The 25,658-nt window shown below is 34.1% G+C and overlaps 2 protein-coding genes across 2 annotated transcripts; one reads left to right on the top strand and one right to left on the bottom strand.

The window, feature by feature from the left end:
* Positions 1 to 824: 824 nt before the first annotated feature.
* Positions 825 to 5,025, bottom strand: LOC139503874 (putative uncharacterized protein DDB_G0293878). Its single transcript, XM_071293891.1, has 2 exons — positions 5,008 to 5,025; positions 825 to 1,625 (listed from the first exon to the last, which is right to left on the bottom strand). The coding sequence occupies exons 1-2, from the start codon at positions 5,023 to 5,025 to the stop codon at positions 825 to 827; spliced, it is 819 nt and encodes a 272-aa protein (XP_071149992.1).
* Positions 4,889 to 25,341, top strand: LOC139504484 (hillarin-like). The gene is made up of 8 exons (XM_071294591.1): positions 4,889 to 5,824; positions 15,001 to 15,228; positions 16,616 to 16,825; positions 19,370 to 19,540; positions 19,801 to 19,883; positions 20,222 to 20,365; positions 21,252 to 21,407; positions 22,284 to 25,341. The coding sequence occupies exons 1-8, from the start codon at positions 5,246 to 5,248 to the stop codon at positions 24,025 to 24,027; spliced, it is 3,315 nt and encodes a 1,104-aa protein (XP_071150692.1). The 5' UTR covers positions 4,889 to 5,245; the 3' UTR covers positions 24,028 to 25,341.
* The last annotated feature ends 317 nt before the right edge of the window (positions 25,342 to 25,658 follow it).

The raw sequence follows: 25,658 nt of genomic DNA, 5'->3' as shown, positions 1-25,658 counted from the left end.
GTACCTTGTCTTTGGATTGCCAAATGCTCTTGAAAATCGTAAAATATCTATCACATGAAGTTTTAATTTTGATTCATTTCTGTGATGCATCTGTCACATCTTGATTTATTATTTCTAATGATGTAACGTAAATCCCTTTGTATCAATTGTACTTGTCTTTTGTGTGTATAGTCTCATTCGATATTTCATGGTTTACATTATTAGAGACATATATGTATGCGTTTTTGCATTATTATTCTGGTCAATATTTTAGATTGCGTCTTATGAAACTTGCTTTTTTTGCTTGCGTTTACTATGTGTGTTTTCCATTTTCGGTCGTCTGATAATTTGGAGTCCAATAGATATAGGAAGATGTGGTGTGAGTGCCAATGAGACAACTCTCTATCCAAATAACAATTTATAAAAGTAAACCATTATAGGTCAATGTACGGCCTTCAACACGAAGCCTTGGCTCACACCGAACAAAAAGCTATAAAGGGCCCCAAAATTACTAGTGTAAAACCATTCAAGCGGGAAAACCAACGGTCTAATCTATATAAAAAACGAGAAACGATAAATGTATGGGTCGGCGTTTACTTCTTTTCGTATAGAGCGTTTGTTTGATTAGTTTGTAAAAGTTACTACGTGTTTCGTTCATAGACAAGATATCAAAATGTTTCATACTGCAGTTTTTGGCCCACAATTCCAATTTATCAAGGCCCTGTTATATAATGTGGTCTTGTAGACTGTTGATTTCCTTGTAAAGTTAGCTGTCGTCTTCAGAAATGTGATTCAGTACAAAATATGGGTTAAGTGATCTGTACGTGTTGTTTCTGTATAATGTTTTAGGCTGTTGATGTCTGTGTAGTGTTTGTAGGCTGATTTGTTTTAGTGTAGATTTTTAAGGCTATTGTTTTCTGTGTATTGGTTGTTGGTTGTTGTTTTCTGTGTATTGGTTGTAGGCTGTTGTTTTCTGTGTATTGGTTGTAGGCTGTTGTTTTCTGTGTATTGGTTGTAGGCTGTTGTTTTCTGTGTATTGGTTGTAGGCTGTTGTTTTCTGTGTATTGATTGTTGGTTGTTGTTTTCTGTGTATTGGTTGTAGGCTGTTGTTTTCTGTGTATTGGTTGTATGCTGTTGTTTTCTGTGTATTGGTTGTTGGTTGTTGTTTTCTGTGTATTGGTTGTAGGCTGTTGTTTTCTGTGTATTGGTTGTAGGCTGTTGTTTTCTGTGTATTGGTTGTTGGTTGTTGTTTTCTGTGTATTGGTTGTAGGCTGTTGTAGCCTAGGCTGTTGTTTTCTGTGTATTGGTTGTAGGCTGTTGTAGGCTGTTGTTTTCTGTGTAATGGTTGTAGGCTGTTGTATTCTGTGTATTGGTTGTAGGCTGTTGTAGGCTGTTGTATTCTGTGTATTGGTTGTAGGCTGTTGTTTTCTGTGTATTGGTTGTAGGCTGTTGTAGGCTGTTGTTTTCTGTGTATTGGTTGTAGGTTGTTGTTTTCTGTGTATTGGTTGTAGGCTGTTGTTTTCTGTGTATTGGTTGTAGGCTGTTGTTACTTGTGCAGTGTTTATAGGCTGGTTTTTTGCAGTGTTTGTAGGCTGTGACGTGTTTGAAAACTTTTTTCTGTGTAGACCCTTTCTAGACAGTTTTTTCTGTGTAGTAGGCTATTTTTTTGTGTAGTGCCTTTCTAGACAGTTTATTCTGTGTAGTAGGCTATTTTTTTTGTGTAGTGTCTTTCTATACAGTTTTTCTGTGTAGTAGGCTATTTTTTTATGTAGTGTTTATATTATGTTGTTAACTGAGTAGTGTCATAGGCTGTTGTTTTCTCTGTAGTGTTTTAAGACTGTTGTTTTCTCTGTAATGATAAAGGCTGTTGTTTTCTCTGTAGTGTTTTAAGGCTGTTGTTTTCTCTGTAGTGTTTTAAGGCGGTTATTTGTCTGTAGTATTTTAAGGCTGTTATTTCTCTGTAGTGTTTTAAGGCTGTTGTTTTCTCTGAAGTGTTTTAAGGCTGTTGTTTTCTCTGTAGTGTTTTAAGACTGTTGTTTTTTCAGTAGTGTTTTAAGGCGGTTGTTTTCTCTATAGTGTTTTAAGACTGTTATTTCTCTGTAGTGTTTTAAGGCTGTTGTTTTCTCTGTAGTGTTTTATGGCTGTTGTTTTCTCTGTAGTGTTTCAAGACTGTTGTTTTCTCTGTAGTGTTTTAATGCTGTTGTTTTCTCTGTAGTATTTAAGACTGTTATTTCTCTGTAGTGTTTTAAGGCTGTTGTTTTCTCTGTAGTGTTTAAGGCAGTTGCTTTCTCTGTAGTGTTTTAAGACTGTTGTTTTCTCTGTAGTGTTTTAAGGCTGTTGTTTTCTCTGTAGTGTTTAAGGCTGTTGTTTTTTTTGTAGTGTTTTAAGACTGTTGTTTTCTTTGTAATGTTAAAGGCTGTTGTTTTCTCTGTAGTGTTTTAAGGCGGTTATTTCTCTGTAGTATTTTAAGGCTGTTATTTCTCTGTAGTGTTTTAAGGCTGTTGTTTTCTCTGTAGTGTTTAAGGCTGTTGTTTTCTCTGTAGTGTTTTATGGCTGTTGTTTTCTCTGTAGTGTTTTAAGACTGTTGTTTTTTCAGTAGTGTTTTAAGGCGGTTGTTTTCTCTATAGTGTTTTCAGACTGTTATTTCTCTGTAGTGTTTTAAGGCTGTTGTTTTCTCTGTAGTGTTTTATGGCTGTTGTTTTCTCTGTAGTGTTTCAAGACTGTTGTTTTCTCTGTAGTGTTTTAATGCTGTTGTTTTCTCTGTAGTGTTTTAAGACTGTTATTTCTCTGTAGTGTTTTAAGGCTGTTGTTTTCTCTGTAGTGTTTAAGGCTGTTGCTTTCTCTGTAGTGTTTTAAGACTGTTGTTTTCTCTGTAGTGTTTTAAGGCTGTTGTTTTCTCTGTAGTGTTTAAGGCTGTTGTTTTTTTCTGTAGTGTTTTAAGACTGTTGTTTTCTCTGTAATGTTAAAGGCTGTTGTTTTCTCTGTAGTGTTTTAAGGCTGTTGTTTTCTCTGTAGTGTTTTAAGGCTGTTGTTTTCTCTGTAGTGTTTTAAGGCGGTTATTTCTCTGTAGTATTTTAAGGCTGTTATTTCTCTGTAGTGTTTTAAGGCTGTTGTTTTCTCTGTAGTGTTTAAGGCTGTTGTTTTCTCTGTAGTGTTTTAAGGCTGTTGTTTTCTCTGTAGTGTTTTAAGGCTGTTATTTCTCTGTAGTGTTTTAAGACTGTTGTTTTCTCTGTAGTGTTTGTAGGCTGTTGTTTTCTCTGTAGTGTTTTAAGACTGTTGTTTTCTCTGTAGTGTTTTAAGACTGTTGTTTTTTCTGTAGTGTTTTAAGGATGTTATTTTCTCTGTAGTGTTTTAAGGCTGTTATTTTCTCGGTAGTGCTTTAAGGCTGTTGTTGTCTCTGTAGTGTTTTAAGACTGTTGTTTTCTTTGTAGTGTTTAAGGCTGTTGTTTTCTCTGTAGTGTTTTAAGACTGTTGTTTTCTCTGTAGTGTTTTAAGGCTGTTGTTTTCTCTGTAGTGTTTTAAGGCTGTTATTTCCTCTGTAGTGCTTTAAGGCTGTTATTTCTCTGTAGTGTTTTAAGGCTGTTGTTTTCTCTGTAGTGTTTTAAGGCTGTTGTTTTCTCTGTAGTGTTTTAAGGCTGTTGTTTTCACTGTAGTGTTTAAGGCTGTTGTTTTCTCTGTAGTGTTTTAAGGCTGTTATTTCCTCTGTAGTGCTTTAAGGCTGTTATTTCTCTGTAGTGTTTTAAGGCTGTTGTTTTCTCTGTAGTGTTTAAGGCTGTTGTTTTCTCTGTAGTGTTTTAAGGCTGTTGTTTTCTCTGCAGTGTTTTAAGGCTGTTGTTTTCTCTGTAGTTGTTTTTTCCTAGTTGTGTGTGTCGACTTTTGTTTTCTTTTAAGTGTTTGCATGCTGTTGTTTTGTGTGTAGTGTTTATAGACTGTTGTTTTTCGTGTAGTGTTTATAGACTGTTATTTTTTGTGTAGTTTTTATAGACTGTTGTTTTCTGGGTTTTTTTTAGTGTTTATACTTTTTGTCGGCTGTTTTTTTTACATATTGTTGTCAGATTTTCTCCGACATAAATCTTTTATCTTCCCGTTTTAATCTTCTGCTTTTTACCCGATATTACAGGTTTATTGTAGTCTTTTTACGGAAACGATTTCGAAAATGATAATAATAGTATACGGTAAAACCCAGAATTAATTTTACTTTTGCATTCCTAGTCCTAACGATTGTGAATTGTGAGGTGAATAATTCCTGTTACGCTAATGGGACGAAACAGTAATCAATATTTTTTCGATTAGCACTTAGTAAAAGGTGAATAAAAGTTCAAACCATGCCATATTTTCTAGTTAGCGAAAATAGCGTACCAATTCCAAAACAATTAATCGACTGAACTATCATAGTGTTTGATGAAAATTTTGAGACAGTTGTTAGTAATTCTGAGAGAGTTATTGCACATTAACCATTTTTCTTATTGACATGCTGGTATCTCTGTTTACGAGTTATGATTTTCTTTGTCAATGAACGTTTAAGTGTAAGTTCTGACCCTGTGCAGAACGAAGTAGGTATTGTAAGTAGCTTAATCTAGGTATAAAACAACTAGTGTTGTAAATAGTCGATAATGATTATAACAAGGTACTTAAGGGACGAAATCTTCAACGGAATGTCTCGTGCTCTAGGTGTAAGTCTGTATGTAGATAGCTAAGTCACCATGATATCTGGCTGTTCAACTTTTATTATGATGTGAAATTGCAGAAGTATTTTATTCATACATTTTCCTGTAGAACGACAGGTGTGACAGCTGTTACTTACTTTAATATTGTTTTTTTAACAGTTTACAACTGTGAAACTGGTAATAACTGTTGAAAACTTATTTTCATAATTTCGTTGAATCAAATTTTAATTCGGAACAATTATAATGTTCATACAGTATAATCGAAAGTAAACAGTTTTGTATATGCTGTACGATTTTTTTGTTTACCTTTGATGTTTATCGACCGTGGTAGCGTCACGCTTCAATTATTTACCTGTCATACCTGTACAGGTATATTCATTGTTACTAATCATGGATCCCGTGTACGGGTGTCTGATAGATATATTGTCAAATTTTCTATGTGACTAATTGATAAATGGATTAACATGTGGTGGAATTAAGTTAAATACTGTTGTTTGATTGTTTTTTTATTCTCATGCAGGTAGGGACATAGAATATTGGATTACACTGACGTTTACACCGTTGCCATCTACTGTTCTGGTGCTACAAACTAATTGAAAATGACAACTGCTTCGGAGGAAAGAGGATATCGCAGACTTTCATCGATATTTCAGGCACCAATACTAAACCCTAAATCATGCCACAGGTGCAAGGGGTCAGTTTATCAAGCAGAGAAAATGGGGCCTGTCCACGACGTTTTATTTCATAAGGCATGTTTCAAATGTGTGGATTGTGGCACCCATCTGAACATCAAAAATTATTTTTCGAACCAGCTTGAAGCCAATGACCGTGAGATTTACTGCCATGCACATGTTCCTCGTGTTGGCGCAGCGAAGTACGATAAAAATGCCCTTGGAATTAAACAGGCAGTGGACGTCCAGACTAACTACAAAAAACATTCGAGAAAACTAAATCCGCAGATTAGAAAAGCGGGTACAATAAGAAATCCAAGTTTTGATTACCAAGCAATGGCCATCAGAACAGCAGTGTCGGCACCCAGTACAAGAAATTCTAAAGTGATAGAACCAATCGCAAATATCGATTCCAATGCATTGCATATCAAAGGTGCCATAGATGCTCAGCTGTTGACTAGAGGCAACCAATTCCCACATGACAAACATCACTTTCCTCCAAATATAGTAAGTATTGAAAATATTTATACATCTCCACATCTAAAACCACATTTGTGTACAAGTTTTATCCTAATAATTGCCATGCACGTTATTATCTTTATGTTGATGGAGTGATGCACTAAAAAGAAAACGAATACTTCACGGTAATTGAGCTTTTGAACCATTGGTATACCTACAATTTTATGACAGACCTCACTTATTTTCAAAAATAGTAAAAACAGATACATGTAACTTGTCCAACACTATCAACCTATAATCTTCCCACAATGGAAATATTGGTCAACAGGTCAAGTGCAACTCACGAAAAACATAAACTGCCGTCGAAGTGTCTTAAAATTTGTCAATAGCAACCAAGTACTTCATGATGTATTCCATCAGTAAGGAAAACAGGTAAAAAATGTCAAATGACACTTTGTAGCTTCCGAAAAGCTAACTTTTAACTACCACATTACTAACAGATACATTACTTGTTTAGTTTATAACAACATTATAGAAAGATCATACCAAGAAGTGAAAGATAAAATAAGGGGGGAAAAACAAAGACAAATTACCAAACAGGAAACATGAGACGTGAACACGAATATAATAAGACAATAGTGCTAATAACTGGGATTATTTCACGTGCTTTAGAAGGGTAAACTGTCAGTATTTCTGGTAGCGTCTAATTCTGTAGGACAAGATAAAATAAACATTGTTCACACAACCAAAAATACATTACACTCACATATCTCTATTATTGTCTTAGAGTAAAGCAAACAAACTTATTTGTAATTTTCGATTATTTATAAATGTTGTATATATCAACTTTTCCTCAATGGACTTGTATTGTTCAAGACATATTACAGAAGTTACGTTTAGGTATATAAAGTAATATGTTCCGGGTATGTATTTTAATGTTTTTCTTCCTTGCATATGATATTTCCATTGTTAGTAGGCTATAAAACTGATGTGCATTCATCCATTAAATATGATATCGAAAATATATAAAACCGGTAACTAGAATGAGTAAGCTAATATAACTTACATACCACACCATTAGTGTTACACACTACACTGCGTCCTAATTATTGACAGTAACTCATGAAACATTAGAGATGCCCTTATACAGAAAATTGAGTTGCAAGAAACACACAAGCACCAGGAATGGATAAATTGATGCATTTTCACATCACAAAGAATTCCTATTTTAGTTTTTTCAGAGACAGTCTTTTTTTTTATATATAAGATATTTTGCTCCATAGATGTTGGGTTATCTTCCAGTTAATTTGCATAAAATTACTTAGTCTTTATCTAGGTTTATCACCAGAAAAATCGAGAGATACACCATAAGAGTTAAGGTCTGATTTTGGTTTTATTACATAAATCAGATGTTACATTGGTTTTCATCAATACGCAATTGAGATCATACATTTTGAACATGGTTTTCTAACACGTTTTTTTCGTCCTGAACATGAATGAAATATTTGCCACTGGACGTTAAGCAACCAACAATCAATTGTAACACGTTTTCACAAGTTCTATATATTATAGTAAACATTTTTGAATGTGACCTGCTACAAATACACTATTATGACACGACTTTGCTTATTATAATTCTAAAATCTAAAATCTTTTACTCTTGACCATGCATGGTCAGTTATAAGTACATGATTGTATGAAATGGCCTTGCATTATATCATTCCATTTAAATCTTACTCTCAATACTTGTTTTTCCACCTTTTATCAGCTGACGTCTGTTGGTATAAAATATTAAATCTCACATGAATGTCTTCTATTGAATAAGTGAAAAAGGCCACATGATACCCGTTTAATTGAATGCCTGTAAGATTATCCTTGAAAAAAAGAAATGGAACACCTTTTGAACATATGTTAAGGTTTTGTGGAGTTTTTATATTATCATTGTGAATTTGAGGCTTCAGTTTGAAGTCACGATTTGCCATCTTGACTGGTTTAATCACTTTGGTGGTGTCTTGAAGTCTCTGATTTCCATTCTATCTTTTTTTTCCACGGTGCCTTATAGTCGCAATTTGCCAACATGGTTTAATCATCTAGGTGGTGCCTTGAATTCTCATTTTGTCATCCTGTCTGGTTGAATAATATTCTTAGTGGTGTCTGAAGTATCGGTTTGCAATCCTCCCCGGTTTTGTCTTCTGTGTGGTGTGTTAAAGTATCGGTTTGTCATGCTGTCCGGTTTGATCTTCTAAGTAATGCCTTGAATTCTCAGTTTGCCATCCTGTCCGGTTAAATCTTCTGTGTGGTGTCTTGAAGTATCGGGTTACCATCCTGTCCAGTTTGATCTTCTAATTGGTACCTTGAATTGAAATGTGGTATTTTGAAGCATAGATGTAATGTGGTGTCTAGAAGTTAAATTTTGATATCCAATCCTATTTGATTTTCTCAGTGGTGCCCTGAAGTCGCAATTTGCCATCCTATCCGGTATCATCAATATTCTTGATGGTGCCTTGAAGTCTTGGTTTGCCATCCCTTTTTGTTCAATCTTTTAGGACGCATCTTGAAGAGTCAATTTGTCATCTTGACTGCTCCTCAGGTTTAATCCACTATTTTCTACATTTGAATGCCTGTACCAAGTCAGGAATATGACAGTTGTTGTCCATTCGTTTGATGTGTTTTATCATTTGATTAGGGACTTTCCGTTTTGAATTTTCCTCGGAGTTCAGTATTTTTGTGATTTAACTTTTTAGACTTAAACCAAGTTATTCGATTTGATGTGTCCTCTAACGGGCTGTAAAACTGTGAGAAAGCATATTAAAAATCAGGTTAATGTCGTCTAGTACATAGCCACAAAATTATAGCATACTTTTTGAAAACTTAAAATCGTTATCCTACCGTTTTAAGAATCTTCGACATTTTTTGTCATACAAGTGTCATTATAATTTCACCTTTTGACCGATTTACAGGTAGTTTTCTATTCACAAAGAAGAAAAAGGTTGACATATAACATTATGTCGATTTTCATTTATAAAACAAAATGATATTTAATGTATAGATTGAAAATAACCGTATTAGAAAGTCTTTAAATCTACATAAAAAGTCCATTACATGACCTAAAATGATCTGAAATCAATATGATTTTATTGACAAGCCGCAAGATTGAATCACATAAACCAATGTCATTTACTGACGAAAAGAAATGAAAGACCTAAAATTTTAATGTGAATTTCAATGCAGTCATTCTTTAAACGTTGCAATAATATCCTAATGTCGTTTACCTCAGTCTCAGGTACAAAACTGTATTAAGTAAAATATCAGCAATACAAGTTCATTAAAATAATGGCTCGGGGATAAACAATTTATCTTAAATGTCAATTGAGGTGGATTGTGCGTTTACTTAGTTAAATGTAGATGTTTGCATGCATCGATGCCTAGATATGTATGTGTTAGGTTTTACTTTTACTCTCTGTACTCCTAAGTACTTGTACCACAAAGGACCGTGCGAAGAACATTTGAAGTAGCCATACTTCCTTTATATCTTTACCTGTTTATATCCTTTTTGTTAACCGACTACCTTTTATATTTACTTAATATATCCTTATTGATGCGCTACTGCCATCTTATCCTTACCTTGTCCGTACGGAGAACATGCTTTTGAGTGTTTGCCAGTGGCGGATGTATCATACAGAACTTTCTATAAAGGGGGGAGGCACTGACTGACCTAAGTGGGATCCGCTCCAGTCATGAGTCTGTGATTCCATATACTATCAACCAAATATTTCTCACGAAAAGGGGTCCCGGGCTCCCTAGATCCGCCTATATTTACACCTTTTTTTTGTTATCGTAATCCGTGTCTGTACAGAAAACATGTTTTAGTAGCCCTTCTCCCCTTTCATCTTTACTTGTACCCGTACGAAGAACACGATTATGTATCCCTACTCTTTTTTCATCTTTACCTGAATACCACGTGCTATAAGACAAGGTCCGTTTGTCTGTTCTGAAGAGTATTGTTTTTTGTATAATGCAATTTTGGACTGTACCAGATAAACTATCGGTCATAGATTTTTACTACTTTTAATGTTAAACTAATTATTATTTCATCAAACTTTTTGATTTGCAATATTTGTCCTTTAATTTAATTGCATTTACTTTCAAGTTGGTTAAGAATCCTTATAAAACGTTTTATTATATATGTTTTAATTATAAGCATTCTTATTGTCAAATAATTTCTATTTATTATGTCAGAATTACTTAGTCCTAACATGTCTGTAATCCGCCATTCATTAACTTCCTTTGTTAATCTTTTGTGTTTTAAGTGTCATACGATAATCTCGTCTCTATTGTGAAATCGTAACCTAGCAAAACTCTTAATTTTATTCTGTTTTCGGAAGTTTTTACTCCAGTTAGAGTGGGGCATCTGGCAACATCCGCTATATTTGTAAAATTACTTTTATTCCATTCAGAAATCATTAAATTCTTTATTACTGCAAACCGGGATATGTGCCTAATTCTAAAAGTGGAGTGAAAGCGAGCACTCTAAGGCAAGTGACTAGGTCCTAGTCAGTCTCTATCATTGGCATCGCCTATTTCTACAACCAGTCGTGTTGTATCTCGCTATCATCGTCATTCCAGAAGCCAGTTTCCCTGTTGCGCATCTCAAATATGTTCAGAGAAGATAACTCCAAAGCTTGTGTTGGGATTTAAGAAGTCGGGGCCCACCGGAATGTTCCGTTGGTGAACTTATGGCCCGATAAATACGCCATGGTCGTTCCTTTTTATCGGTCGTCCATATTACAGTCTTGTTTTTTTTGGCCTGAATATACAATGATCGAAAAGCTAAAAATCAGTAAACAAGTAAAACCATACTGATTTCGTTTTCTTGACCACCACTTGATTTTTAATGATTTATTGGGCCATTTGTAGATGTTCATTAAATGTTTAAACTACTAGGAGTTAAAACTATTTGGGAACTTTTATGGTATTGTTTAGTATACCAGTAAGTCATACATAATCTTTCGACACCAAGGCTGTTTTGATTGAGTTATTATTCTCTTCGCGTTAAGTTTCACCCCTTTGAGAGAACGACAATAGAAGACGGACAATAAATTAAAAATCGGTCTTTATTGTTATATGTCTTATAGTGTCGTATCATTCAAACTGGTAAATCTTAGTGCAAAGATAAAGATTAGGATACTTATTCGATTTGTTTTCTTTTATTTTGGATTTATCTTTTTTCTTACCCATTGGACAATGAATAGACATGAAAAGGATGATACAATTTTATCTGATCTTTTCATGGGTAAACAGTTCGTTGTTCTAACACTAAATTATATGTATTCACCAGCCCTCGTCAATGGTTTTATTGAAGGGTCGAACTATTGACATATATATTTTGTGAACGTGGGTGTGGGCATTTTTTTATAATTTTTTTCTTCATCAAATTAGTTGTTAAGTTGAGACCCATTTATACCATGTTTGTGATAAGTCAATAAACTTTGTAGAATGTACTATGGTGATAGACACTTAAGGTTGAATAAAGAATCAGCTACCTATCTATCCCCTTTACAAACTAGCTGTGTGATATTAGATCTCTTGTATCTAGGCTCGAATCTTGCATGCACAGAAGAAGTCTACGAGCATGATTTTTACACAAACAAAACCTTTTCTAGTTGAAACTTGTTTAACAAAAATACATATCTTGAAATGTTGTTAAAACATCTGTTTTATTCAGTGCGCATAAAGTTAATTTATGAAGTTTAATTACTTGATAAAATGAAATGCATCACTGCATTTGAGAAAATTAAACTTTCAAATAGCACAATTTTATATTTGATCAATGAACAAAACAAAAACAAAGCTCTCTCCAGTTTTATCCTAGAATTTAACGCTGAAAATCCTTATTTTTTCTATCACGATGGATACAGTTTTATTTAGAGAATTTTATAACTGAATTACGAATAACAAAGTTGAAATGAATTATGATTGATATATTATTGAGTTTTACGTCACTTTTATCACTGTTGTGCTTTTTCGTGGCTGTCAAATTTTATTGATGGAGGAATCTGGAGTGCCCTTCTGTAGGAAAAATGACAATCCTAGTCAATTAAAATTGGGAGTCGAGTGCCCCTGTCCTGTGCGGGATTCGAACTCACAACCGAAGTGTTAACTGGCTAGTAATACAGTAGTACAGTCAGAGAATAACAAATAACAAGGTCGTGTTTTTTTTTCTGACTGTTTATGACGTCTTTTACACTAAATCCATTGGTTGTTGGATGTGTACGGATTGGTAATTTGGTCTTAGATGCATGATTTTTTTCATTAGTTAGTGGCTTTGAACTAGATGTAATTAACTGCGAGTACTCGCATGTCTATACCTAGTGTCTTTTTGTTGTTGGGATGTACAAGTACCCGGCCACGACCACTTGTATTTTTGTCCATCTGATGAGTTCAGCCTTCTGCTCTATACAGTTCGTTCATATGTTGTACTGTTATACCACTGTCCCATGTTAGGGGAGAGTTTGGATCCCGCTAACATGTTTAACCCCGCCACATTATGTATGTATGTGCCTATCCCAAGTCAGGAGCCTGTAATTTAGTGGTTGTCGTCTGTTTATGTGTTAAATATTTGTTTTTGTTCATTTTTTGTACATAAATAAGGCCGTTATTTTTCTCGTTGGAATTGTTTTACATTGTCATTTCGGGGCCTTTTGTAGCTGGCTATGCGGTATAGCTGACTATGCGGTATGCTGAAGGCCGTACGGTGACCTATAGTTGTTAATGACTATGTCTGTGTCATTTTGGTATCTTGTTGAGAGTTGTCTCATTGGTAATCATACCGCATCTTTTTTTTTATATTCGACTACTTAGACGAGACCCCAAACAATTTGTGACAAACGTAACCAAATAACAATGAGGTAGAATCAGTTTCCTTATATATATTTTTTTTGATATACACCAGTATTAACATGCAGATTACCAACACAAAAAATTTTACAGCAGAGAAAAAAGGACGTTGTCTATATAGGACCTCCAATAATGAACAAAACCCATATTATGTCAGATATAAAAGTCCCGAAATGACTAGGGCCATTTCTTAAAAAGCGTTTTTAGTTTAAAAAGGTCAAAATGGATTACTTGATTATTATTGCCAAAGATGTTTTAGTCTGGGTTTACTGAGACGTCTGACAGTAGGGTTTCAGAACTAGTTGGAGAGAAAAGCTGCTGTAGACGACATACAAAAACAATTGTTTTGAATAAGAAGACAAAATCCTATCGAATCTGTCACAGCTATAGTCGATATTAGGGTGTGTTAATGAGTCAAATAATTATATGAAAACACAACGTTTATTTTGATTTAATTAGTAATACTCTTAATCATAATAACAATATAAAAACTATGTGTAGTGGGCGGATTCGAGCTAAATTTTACATAACTATGTCAAGATTTTAAAAAGATTTTAAGAGATGTTAACTGAGATTTATTTTACGTCTTTTAAAATTTAAATACTTGTCATGCACGGGTGGGCGGTTCAACCTAGACAGATCAAATGAACAAATAGCTTAACATAAAAGACCATTTGCGTAAAATATTGAAATTATTTATATATACTTAAGCTCCCGATTATTATCATGTGGGTAGGTGTAGGCTATTCTTATAATGTCAGAAGACAAAAATCTTCGATCACGTATATTTTACTTTTTTTCTGCACAGTATAGACGTTGAATAAGTAATTGATAAATGATAGACGACGATAATTCAAGATGTAATTTAAAATACACTTCATTTTTAAAACCTTATTTCGTCCGTATGATAAGTTTTGTAAGACCACAATTTAATAGGTTGATATTTAAATACTAAACAGTGCATATTATAATTTGTTATGTAGTTGCTGTATAACAGAGGATAATGTACTATTAGAAACAATTTTTGAACTTGCTAAATAATGTGTTTCGCGCACTTTTAAAAGTATTTATTTTTTATGACCAGAATATTGTGAACTATTATTTCGTTTGAATGCAACTTGCCAAGTTGTACTATTACTAAAAAGAATTTGAATATAATATAGCTCATCCCCCGCCACATACTTCATCTGCCTGTCCCAAGTCACCGAGAAGCCTGTTATTCAGAGGTTTCTTTTGGTTGCTAAAAAAGGGACGAAAGATACCAGCGGGACAGTCAAACTCATAAATCGAAAATAAACTGACAACGCCATGGCTTAAAATGAAAAATATAAACAGACAAACAATAGTTCACATGACACAACATAGAAAACTATAGAATAAATAAAGGCAACAGTATACCGCTGTTCAAAACTCATAAATCCATGGATAAAAAACAAAATCGGGGTAACAAACTAAAACCGAGGGAAACGCATTAAATATAAGAGGAGAATAAGCAACACGAACCCCACCAAAAACTAGGGGTGGTCTCAGGTGCTCCGGAAGGGTAAGCAGATCCTGCTCCACATGTGTCACCCGTCGTGTTGCTATCTGTCGTATTGGCATTTCGTTTTTAAAATCTAGATATGAGGTCTACAAAAAACATAGAGTTGTCTGATCAATATGTCAAAAGTCTGACTCGCCCCGTCTAGAAAAATTGTAAAGTAGTTTCAGACGCCATGATTGATTGAACTGCGACTAACACCATATTCCAGATGTTATTTACAAAAAATAATTACTACAGAGACATACACAGGACCACGTACATTAACATGTTAAGGGGATTATAAAAGACCAATAGACAAAATAAGTTAAGAAAAACTATATAAACTTTACAATCGCTGAAAAAGAAAATTCTGTTTGAAGAATGTTAACAGTAACTTAGAACTTTTATAACCTGTTGTACACCATGTCATGCTATTGTATAATGCTGGTTATAATACACCATGTCATGCTATGGTATCATTTTGGCAGCCGAATTTCTTATACGATTGAGGATGATGTTTTTTGGATTAATCAATCAAAAAATTAAAGATCTAGCAATCGTTCATTTTAAAACTCGTATTGCCCCAAAACAAATATAGCATAGGAAAAGGGTAAAGCAGAATACACCTAAATGTAGTGTGTTATCCTTTGTATAAATAATTGTTCACACTTTTTTTCTCCCAAACATAAATAAATTAAAAGAGCACGATAAAAATAACCAACATAGAGCAACTATATAACTACATGAAAACATAGAACACTTTCGAATTGAATTAAATATTGGTTTATTACTTTTGTTCTTTTAGTACAAAAAGCGACAACGCCTCATAGATGCACAGAAGAAATTAGAAGAAGAACTGAGAAAAGAGGAAGATGCCGTGATAGATGAAATGATGAAAAAACGATCAGAAGAAAATAATAAGCTTTCAGAGGAAATAAAGAAGGAATGGGAAGTCAGACTGAAAGAGCTGACGGAGAAATTTGACAAAGAAATGGGCAAAAAAAGTAAAAAGCTTAGAGATTCAGAGAAAAAGGTACTTTAAAATGTTTAAGATTGAAATAAATAGAATCCTCAAGTATAAAGGGGAACATTTTGAGGGAGACTACTAACTCTTAAATGTACATTGATCATGAGGTCTTCACGGAGCTGTAGATCTGAAACTTTTTTTTCGAACATAATATTTGTAAGCTTTTTAAACTTTTTAAAAGGATCACCAAAGTCGAACCCTCGTAGGAACATGTTATTGCAGCATTGCAAGTAATTGGCATTTGAAAGCTGCAGTTTTCAGTTTTCAGCTTTAACAGTTTGCGTAGGATTGCTTAACTTGCGAGGGTAGGGACAGTTGTAACATCTGGTTAGGAGTGCCTTACAAGGCGAGGATATCACATAATGATATATCATTTAAACATAAACAAATAAAACTATTGAATGAACATTGTTGATATGATAAGAACTTCAAAAACCAAATGACAAATTGGTATTTTATTTAGCTGTCATATTTTAGTTTGACAGGAATATCCAAGAGAGCGTGAGAATTTGTTTGTCTATTTTCACCTTTACGGGATCCCAGTAAGAGTAACTCCTTTTACTAATATAAGCAAATGTATACGGTATCTGTGATATAGAGGAATTCAATTAACAACAATTCAGATAAAAACTTGAGATAAGATGTCTTTAAAATAAAATGATATTCACTTTGATTCGGCTACAGTAAACAGTGAAACCTTTTATCCAATTTACTTAGTGTATTACACATTCCTTACTTGACCTGAAGAGTTTATTTGTCTGTTGCACAAAATAGGCTAAATATGATAACAAAATACTTATAATTCTTCCCTAGATACATAGATTTGATTTGCAAGTATGTTTGTTTACCCGTAGAAAGGGGAGGATGAAGCGATCCCGTCACATTCTTTATTCTCAATGTTATATTTAGGAGGATATTTGGATTGACATCAATAACCCCATTCCTCCCCTAGGAGACAGATTTGCTTTCTGATATCTCCCCTTGTGTCATTGCCAATAATAAAACAGCAATATTGAATATCAGTAGTATTTAAAACAAATTTAAAGCACTTTGTTGTTGACAAAGTATGAACTGAATGTTTTCTCCAGTTCCTTTTCAATCACTTGAAAAGGTTAATACTGCTAATGAAAATGAAATAAGATAAGTAAAGGAGAACAGCATTCTAAGACATTTTCATTTAATTTCGGGGCCTTTTATAGCTGATTATGCGATATGGGCTTTGCTCATTGTTGAAAGCCGTACGGTGACCTATAGTTGTTAATTTTGTGTCCTTTTGGTCTCGTGTGGAGAGTTGTTTCATTGGCAATCATACCACATCTTCTTTTTATATTTTCAGAAGAACACATAAACGTTATCAACAGTTATAGCAATTATGTTTATATTTTCATTATAGCTGATGACTGTTAACTTTGAAAACCAGAAAAGAGAATTGGGAAATATAATAGAAAGAAAAAAGGCAGAAAAGAGACAAAACATGACAATACGTGTACGAGAAAAAGAACAAAGAAAAATGGCGCATTTGGTTGAAAAACAGAGTCAGCAAATGTTACAGCTGTTGGCCGCAAAACAAGAAGAATTAAAACAGGAAGTGGCTCAAGAACTGGTATGTGTTTGTTTATCTTATTTGTATTTGTCTGTTTATAAAATAACAAGAACAAATGAAGTGATACTTATATTTACTTTACCAAAGGTAGATGACTACGAGAATGTCTGACTTAATACACCTATTGATCCCTCTGAATATCACACACCTGTACATCAATCTGAATGTCATTCACCTGTACATCCGTCTGAAGGTCATACACCTGTACATTCATCTGAATGTCACACACCTGTACATCCATCTGAATGTTACACACCTATACATCAATCTGAATGCAATAACCCTGAACATCCATCTCGATGTTACACACCTATACATCAATCTGAATGCAATACCCCTGAACATCCATCTGAATGTTACACACCTATACATCAATCTGAATGCAATACCCCTGAAAATCCATCTCGATGTTACACACATATACATCAATCTGAATGCAATACCCCTGAACATCCATCTCAAAGTTACACACCTATACATCAATCTGAATGCCATACCACTGAACATCCATCTCAATGTTACACACCTATACATCAATCTAAATGCAATACCCCTGAACATCCATCTCAATGTTACACACCTATACATCAATCTGAATGCAATACCCCTGAATATCCATCTGAATGTTACACACCTATACATCAATCTGAATGCAATACCCCTGAAAATCCATCTCGATGTTACACACATATACATCAATCTGAATGCAATACCCCTGAACATCCATCTCAAAGTTACACACCTATACATCAATCTGAATGCCATACCACTGAACATCCATCTCAATGTCACGCACCTATACATCAATCTAAATGCAATACCCCTGAACATCCATCTCAATGTTACACACCTATACATCAATCTGAATGCAATACCCCTGTACATCCATCTGAATGTCACGCACCTGAACATCCATCTGAATCCAATACACCTGTCCATCCATCTGAATGTCGCACACCTGTACATCCATCTGAATGTCACACACCTGTACATCCATCTGAATTTCACACACCTGTACATCCATCTGAATCCAATACACCGGCACAACCATCTCAATGTCACACACCTGTACATCCATCTGAATGTCACACACCCGTACATCATCTGAATGTCACACACCTGTACATTCATCTGAATGTCACACACCTGTACATTCATCTGAATGTCGCACACCTGTACATCCATCTGAATGTTAGGGAGCTACCATTTGATTTTTATGGGGGGGGGCTAGGATGAAAAAAAAATTCCTGCATTTTTTTTAGTTGTAAACTCTGTCCTGCCTTTTTATTTTTCACTCTATTCGGTCCTGCCTTTTTTTTTTAATAGTTTATCCTGATTTTTTTTACCTAAATTGTCATCCTGCCTTTTTTTTTGCAAAGTGTCTCATCCTGCCTTTTTTTTTTACTCAAAACTCCTGTCCTGCCTATTTTTTTCAAATTTCATCCTAGGCCCCCATAAAAATCAAATGGTAGCTCCCTTACCCACCTATCATCCATCTCAATGTCACACACCTGTACATCCATCTGAATGTCACACACCTGTACATCCATCTGAATGTCCCACACCTGTACAACCATCTCAATGTCATACACCTGTACATCCATCTTAATGTCATACACCTGTACATCCATCTGAATATCACATACTAGTACAACCATCTGAATGTCTTACACCTGTACATCCATCTGAATGTCACATACCTGTACATCCATCTGAATTTCATACACCTGTACATCGATCTGAATGTCACAAACCTGCACAACCTTCTCAATGTCACACACCTGTACATCCATCTGAATGTCACACACCTGAACATCCATCTGAATGTCACACACCTTTACATCCCTCTGAATGTCATACACCTGTACAACCATCTGTAGGTCATACACCTGAACATCCATCTGAATGTCATACACCTGTCCATTCATCTGAATGTCACACACCTGTACATCCATCTGAATGTCACGCACCTGTACATCCATCTGAAGGTCACACATCTGTACATCCATCTGAATATCGCACATGTACATCCATCTGAATGTTACACACCTGTACATCCATCTGTGACATTCTGTAAATCCATCTGAATGTCACACACCTGTACATCCATCTGAATGTCGCACACCTGTACATCTATCTGAAGGTCATACACCTGTACATCCATCTGAATGTCAAACACCTGTACATCCATCTGAATGTAATACACTTGTACATCCATCTGAATGTCATACACCTGTAAATCCATCTGAAGGTCACACACCTGTACATCCATCTGAATGTCACACACCTGTACATCCATCTGAATGTCACACACCTATACATTCATCTCAATGTCACACACCTGTATATCAATCTGAATGTCACACACTTGTACATTCATAAACTTGAACATCTATAGGAATGCTACATACCAGTACATAATTCGAATTTACAGCTGTATTTTTAACTATATGACACAACTTGTACATCTATCTGAATGCCATCTTTCTGTTTAACAATCTCATTTGAATCATAGTTTATTCATTTGTTTTTTTTTTAATTTAGCCTACAAATGGAGACATTTCTGAGCCTGATGTTATAGAAAATGTTATGGAAGCTTTAAACTTAGAAGTCACAACTACAGAATTACCACCGCCCCATCCACCAAGTTGTAGGAAAAAAGATCTGTTTTCAGATGTTAGTGTGTTCAACGAAATCGACAACCAAGTTATTCAGGTTTGTTCTGAATTTTATAGTCTAGATTTAGTTTAATCCTTTTTGATATTTCGTTTTATAAGTAAGCATATCTTCTGAATATTTAAGCAATAGTTTTGTGACTGTTAGTATATCATTTTCTGAATGTCTAAGCAAAGATGTGTTTCAAAATGATTTCTCTTCCAAGTGTAATGCCAGAATTCATCACTTTTTAATTGACATTATGCTACAACCATGTTTAACAACAGGGGTTCATGCTTCTTTTTTCCCCCGTCTTTTAGGTGGCAAAAGATGATCATCTGACATATACAGACATGATGGAGAAAATGACAGGAAATCTACCAAATGACATCGACAAAGCAAGGTATCTATCGTTATATAGCTCATCACAGCTAAAGGACCTAAAATTGTTTTTCAGTGTCGATATCATTTTCCGTTCCCTTCATACTGATTTGCTAATTGATTTTCTTTTTAGATCCTTGGTATCCACTGTTTCCTTTAATTTGAGAAAAACTTATCATATCAAGCACACATAGCCCCTTTTCATCTAAAAATTGCCAAAAGTCTTTCTGACAAGCATAGTCAAGTCTGTATGGTCTTTTAATAAATACTATTATCGAAGATAACATAGGTTTTTTTATGAATAAAGTTAAACAAATCTCTTTTTGTGGATCAAGATACATTAAGTCTTTCCTCTTACAGGGCAATCTATAGATGGATAACTGTGAAGGATTTAAATATCATGGAATTTGAAGAAGCAATAGATTCCAATACTCCTTTGGGATTGTTAAAGGGCATTAAGTTTGGAACAGAAACATACCATGTTTTGTTCATGCGATTGTGCAGGTGAGTGGCTAATTACAATGTCGCTGATATGTCTAATAGGACTGATGTTAATTTAAAAAAAATTAGCCCCAATATAACATGATGTTTATTCAATCACCAAAACCAGATATATTTGTGATTATTTAATAAAGAACCTTGGCCTCAGTGGTCGTAGTAGTTCTTATACAGTGATCTGTTGCCTGTCAACTTTGATGTTTTATTTTTCAAATAACAAAATTACCGACCTCCAAAATAAATCTCAAACGGAAAGTCCCTAATCAAATGATATAATCTCAAAAACTGCCATATTTCTGACTTGTTATAGGTATGTACTTGTAATTGTGGATTTATCCTTGATTATAAAGCTAGCGTAACCTCTTACTTGTATGACATTAGCATATAACTCCATTCTATTGACAGCAAAGTGTGAACAAAACAAACATAACAGGTAAAAATGTCAAAAATAAAGGGATTCCGCTCTTCAGAAGTTCCGATCGACTCTGATATTAATTGAATGGATGTTCGTATTTCCCAACAAAATCGGTAGTTTTAACCTGGTGCTCCATCTTCCTCTATTTATAAAAACTGACTGTCAATAGCCAATAGTGCAAGAGTCATTAAAAACAACCAATCTATTGTTAATTTCATAACGGGATTGATCATTCACCTATCAAAGCGAGGTATATATTTTCAATACATGCGTTTGTTCTGGCTAATACTTAATGGAGGCCATCTATAATGCAGATCTACACATATTTTCATCCAATTTTTATCATGAACATTTTTGTAGATCAGTTAATTTGTTATCAGCATTTGATTTGCAATAATATATTGTTCTCCGATCGTAAAGGAACGAATTAAACAAATAAATAAAATCTAAAGAAGTTTATATATTTGTCCATTGTAGTTATGCGGGTTTACACTGTAAAGAGATAAAGGGTCATTCTAAAAGTGTTGGTTATGAACCAGGTATGAAAATAGAACCAGAAAGTTTTCAGAATACCTGGAATGCTGTGCTTATAGATGGTGACTGGAGATTAGTACAGTGTAACTGGGGTGCTAGGTACGTGGGATGTTAAATTAGACCAATTTGCATTACAACATGACACTATTCGATGTAATTTCGTCTAAAGTTGGATTAGAAATGAAATTAAAAACATACAAGTACAGTTTGTGTTTTAAAATCAAAATATGATTTGCAGCCATTAAAACAGATTTTTCCATATTCACAATGTTAAACATAGAGTATGATAGTTTCATACAAACTTATTCTACTATATTCTAAAAAATAATGGTTTCAAAATTTGTGGACAGACAACTTAACGAGTTTGATATATTAAGGCAACAGTAGTTTACCGATGTTCAAACGTCTTAAATTGATTAAAAAGATTCGTATCAAAGAAACAAACAAAATTTGGTACACTTGTATAAATTCCAAAAAGATCAAGACAAAATGTGTTGACATGATAAGTGTATCTTTCTGTGCATGTATCAACCACAATGCGAGTTCACACTCAGTGAAAACGTCACAATCGGGAAAAGGACATAGTCGATAAAACTACAAATCAAACATATTTAGTTATTGGACCCAAGGTCGAGAAAAAATGTTGTCCATGAGCTGAGTGTATATGGATCTGCCTCTTAATGAAGGAATTAGTGCTGCTAGAAATACTATTGTCTTTATTGACGAAAAATTAATTCATATCTTCCTGCTTTGTTATGAAATCAATAATATTTCAATATCCATGCAATTAATATGTCCAAAATAAATGCTTGATTGCGTGAATGTAACAATATCTTGAAATAATGTTGCTAACACAAATATCCTTCACTGGTCGATTTTCAATTAAGCAGTTTCGTCTTACGTTTTACAAATTACCTTAACCTTAAAATCTAATTTCGATAATGACACAGCTATAATTTTGTTTTGTTATTATAGACACTTGGTTCTGAACAAAGATAAGAAAAAACAAGATTCTCCAAGAGAAAAAGAGAAGGAGAGAAAAGAAGCAGAGAAAAAAGAACAAGAAAGAAAGGAAGCTGAAAAGAGGGAACAGGAGAGAAAAGAAGCTGAGAAACAGAAGATAGATGGAGAAAACGATGGAGAAAATGGAGATGCGACAGAAAATGGTAAAGGTGACGATACAAAGGTGAATGACACAATACGATATCAGTATGACGAGCACTACTTCCTTACAGATCCTGATGAATTCATTCAAGAATTCTGGCCTAATGAGCCAGAGTGGCAATTATTGGAAAAACCAATAACCAAAGAGGAATTTGAAGAGCTTCCCTTTGTCCGATCTGTATTCTTCCATTTTGGGATGCATTTTGACCGAGGATTGAAGGCAGTGGTTGAAACATCGGACAGAGGAGGATGTGATGTCAGACTTAAGGTCAATGAAAAACTTGAAAATGATATTGTATTTTTCTACCAGTTACGCTTTGCGGACAGGGAACGTCGACACGAGGCTGGTTACCGTGGTGCTTACTTAGAACGGTTTGTATACATGACAATGATTGATAACACAGTAATGTTTAGCGTGCACGTGCCAACGCCAGGCGAATACTTCTTTGAAGTGTTTGCCAATCGACTTGATGAAGCAGAAGGTCCAAAAGGTAATGCCTCTGATGGTGTAGTATCATCATTTAGATTGAAGTGTGCTTGTAAATTTAAAATCGTTTGCAAAACTCTTGTTGGTAAAATGCATCCATTACCGGAATGTGCTGCAGGTGAATGGGGTCCCAAAAAGGGAAAACGGCACTTTGGAATCAAAGCTATATCAGTTAAGCATCAAGACAAAGATCATGAAACTATTTCAGACGACTCCAGCGAAACAACATCTTTGAAATCAGACACAGAAGTAATTGATACCCAATTAAAAGATACCCCAGATAATCCGAAGGGTGGAATTGTTAATGTCAATGAAACAGTGGATTTAGTGTTTAAGTTGACAAAGCCATTACAATTTGTAATCAAGTTGAGAATGAACTCAGTTGAAAGTAAGGCTTTGGATCCCTTCGTACACCATACAGTAGAGAAGGGTACAACATTGAGAATTACAGTATCTCCTCCCCAAACGGGACAATATGGAATAGATGTGTACGCTAGACCGCTTGATTCTCACGACAAAAAACTTTCACATGCATTTAAATATCTCTTGAATTGTTTAAAGGTGACGGAACCGGTGGAAATTCCAAAGATTAGACCGAAAACAACCCCGAAACGTGATTCCCAATGGGGACCCTCTCCTATGTTTGAAGAGCTTGGAATGAGAACTGTTTCTCATAGCGAACCAAAAATAGAGTGTTCAGAATCAAATCAAATTACAATTGAAGTGTTTGTTCCACGATCAGTTTCCGTTTCTCATCAGTTTCTTCGTGAACCTGGTGGTGATATTCGTGATCAAGTGGCAATGGCAAGACAAGAATCAAATCCAGAGAAAACTTTCTTTAAAGTTACTCTCCCTGAGACTGGCAATTACATGTTGGCAATATATGCTCGCCTAAGGGATGGAGAATCCAGGAATCTCTCAAACGTTTATAACTATCTAATTGTGTATAGAAAATCGCCTGTACCTGAAACTGCGCCTTTGGCAAAAGGCGGAGATAGAAAGTCGTCTGGTAGTTCTATATTTAGAAAGGGATTGTTCAAGAAAACTGAAAAAGACAAGCAAAAATAAATAAACTAATAACATTGTATCATTATAATTCTATACACATGACAGTAACAATATTACTCAAACCGGTTTTTTATATATTATTTATACTTTTATACCAACTGCCATTCGAATGCAATGTTTCATACTATAGGGAAAAGTTCTATGCATCATTAGGTATACCTTTGCAATATATCAGATAATGACACTGTGGTATAAACTTTTACTATTATGAGTTTGACTGTCCCTTTGGTATCTTTCGTCCCCCTTTTACTAATTATGTATGCAGGGTAAGGTTTCAGGGTTTCATCGACAAATAATCATGATTTGTCGGTATTTGTTCTATTATTTAAATGAATACAAATATGATTTCAGAGGTAGTCAAATAAAAACCAAAGGTTCCATGTTCATCATGAAAGGTCATAAATAACAATTGATAATGATTATAAATGCATGCATCATTTTAACACATGCAATGTCATAAAATGAATTTATAAATACCTATTTACAAATTTACTGCAAAGTGCAATTAACTGTTTGATGTTCTGTTTAATTGATATTAGAATTGAACTTAATTTTAAAAAGACTTATACACAATATCCATAATATATTGCTATTTGTGGTTTGTTTTGTTTATAAGTAATATGTTTTTAATATATTTTGACAACAGTAAAAAAATGTTAAAACTAGATTGAAAAGTATGATGGAACAAAAAACATATTTCCAAAGATTATTTTTATTTTTACCAAGTATATCATTATTACCGTCATAGTTAGAAGACAGTAGTTATAGAGAAAACTTTAAAAGTAGTATCAAAACGGCCTGACATTCTGTTCATTAATTATGATAGGCTGTGTCAGTGATAGAAAATGTAGTTGATTTGCAAAATATGAAAGTAGTTACTGATTATTACAGAAGAATTAAAAAAGTTTATTGATGCATAATAATCACGTGATAATTTGATTTGTAAAATGGTACATACAGTTAGTATGTAAGTTAACTTATATCAAAATGAATGTAACAGTTTTACATGTGTTACGTGTTAGATAATGTTGTTACAAGTACAAACGCTTAGAAATATTTTATTGATATTGCATTTAATATATTGATATTAATATATTGCGTTTATTTTAAATAATTTGTGAACATTTCACATTTGTGGTTTGTTTGTTAATGTTGAGTTTTTCAGATTATTTACATCTTGTTTTGTTGACATCATATAAGATATGGTATTAATCCTTATTTGGTGCGTATCTTTATAGTTTGTAGTATCTACCTTAATGATATTCTGGATACATTGAACCATTAAAACATATAACCTGTTTTTATTTCATCAAATACATCGTTTGTTGTGCTTGATCTTCTCACAATGTTGTAAATAGAAGCAGCAGATAAATATAGACTGTCTTCTGATGTTGATTGTTTAATATGTTCGGTGCTTTATGCATTATGTTCAGTAGTATGTATATTATGTTCAGTAGTTATTACATTATGTTCAGTAGTTATTACATTATGTTCAGTAGTTTTGACATTATGTTCGGTGCTTTGGTTATTATGTTCAGTCGTTTCATTATTATATGCAGTGGTATTTAAATTATGTTCGGTACTTCTGACGTTATATTCAGTACATTTTTCATTATGTTCAGTACTTTCGA

Source organism: Mytilus edulis, chromosome 1, assembly GCF_963676685.1.
Source record: "Mytilus edulis chromosome 1, xbMytEdul2.2, whole genome shotgun sequence".
In the NCBI taxonomy this organism is placed as follows: Eukaryota; Metazoa; Mollusca; class Bivalvia; order Mytilida; family Mytilidae; genus Mytilus; species Mytilus edulis.
The sequence above is the reverse complement of the archived record's forward strand: the minus strand, read 5'-3'. Positions and strand labels throughout refer to the sequence as shown.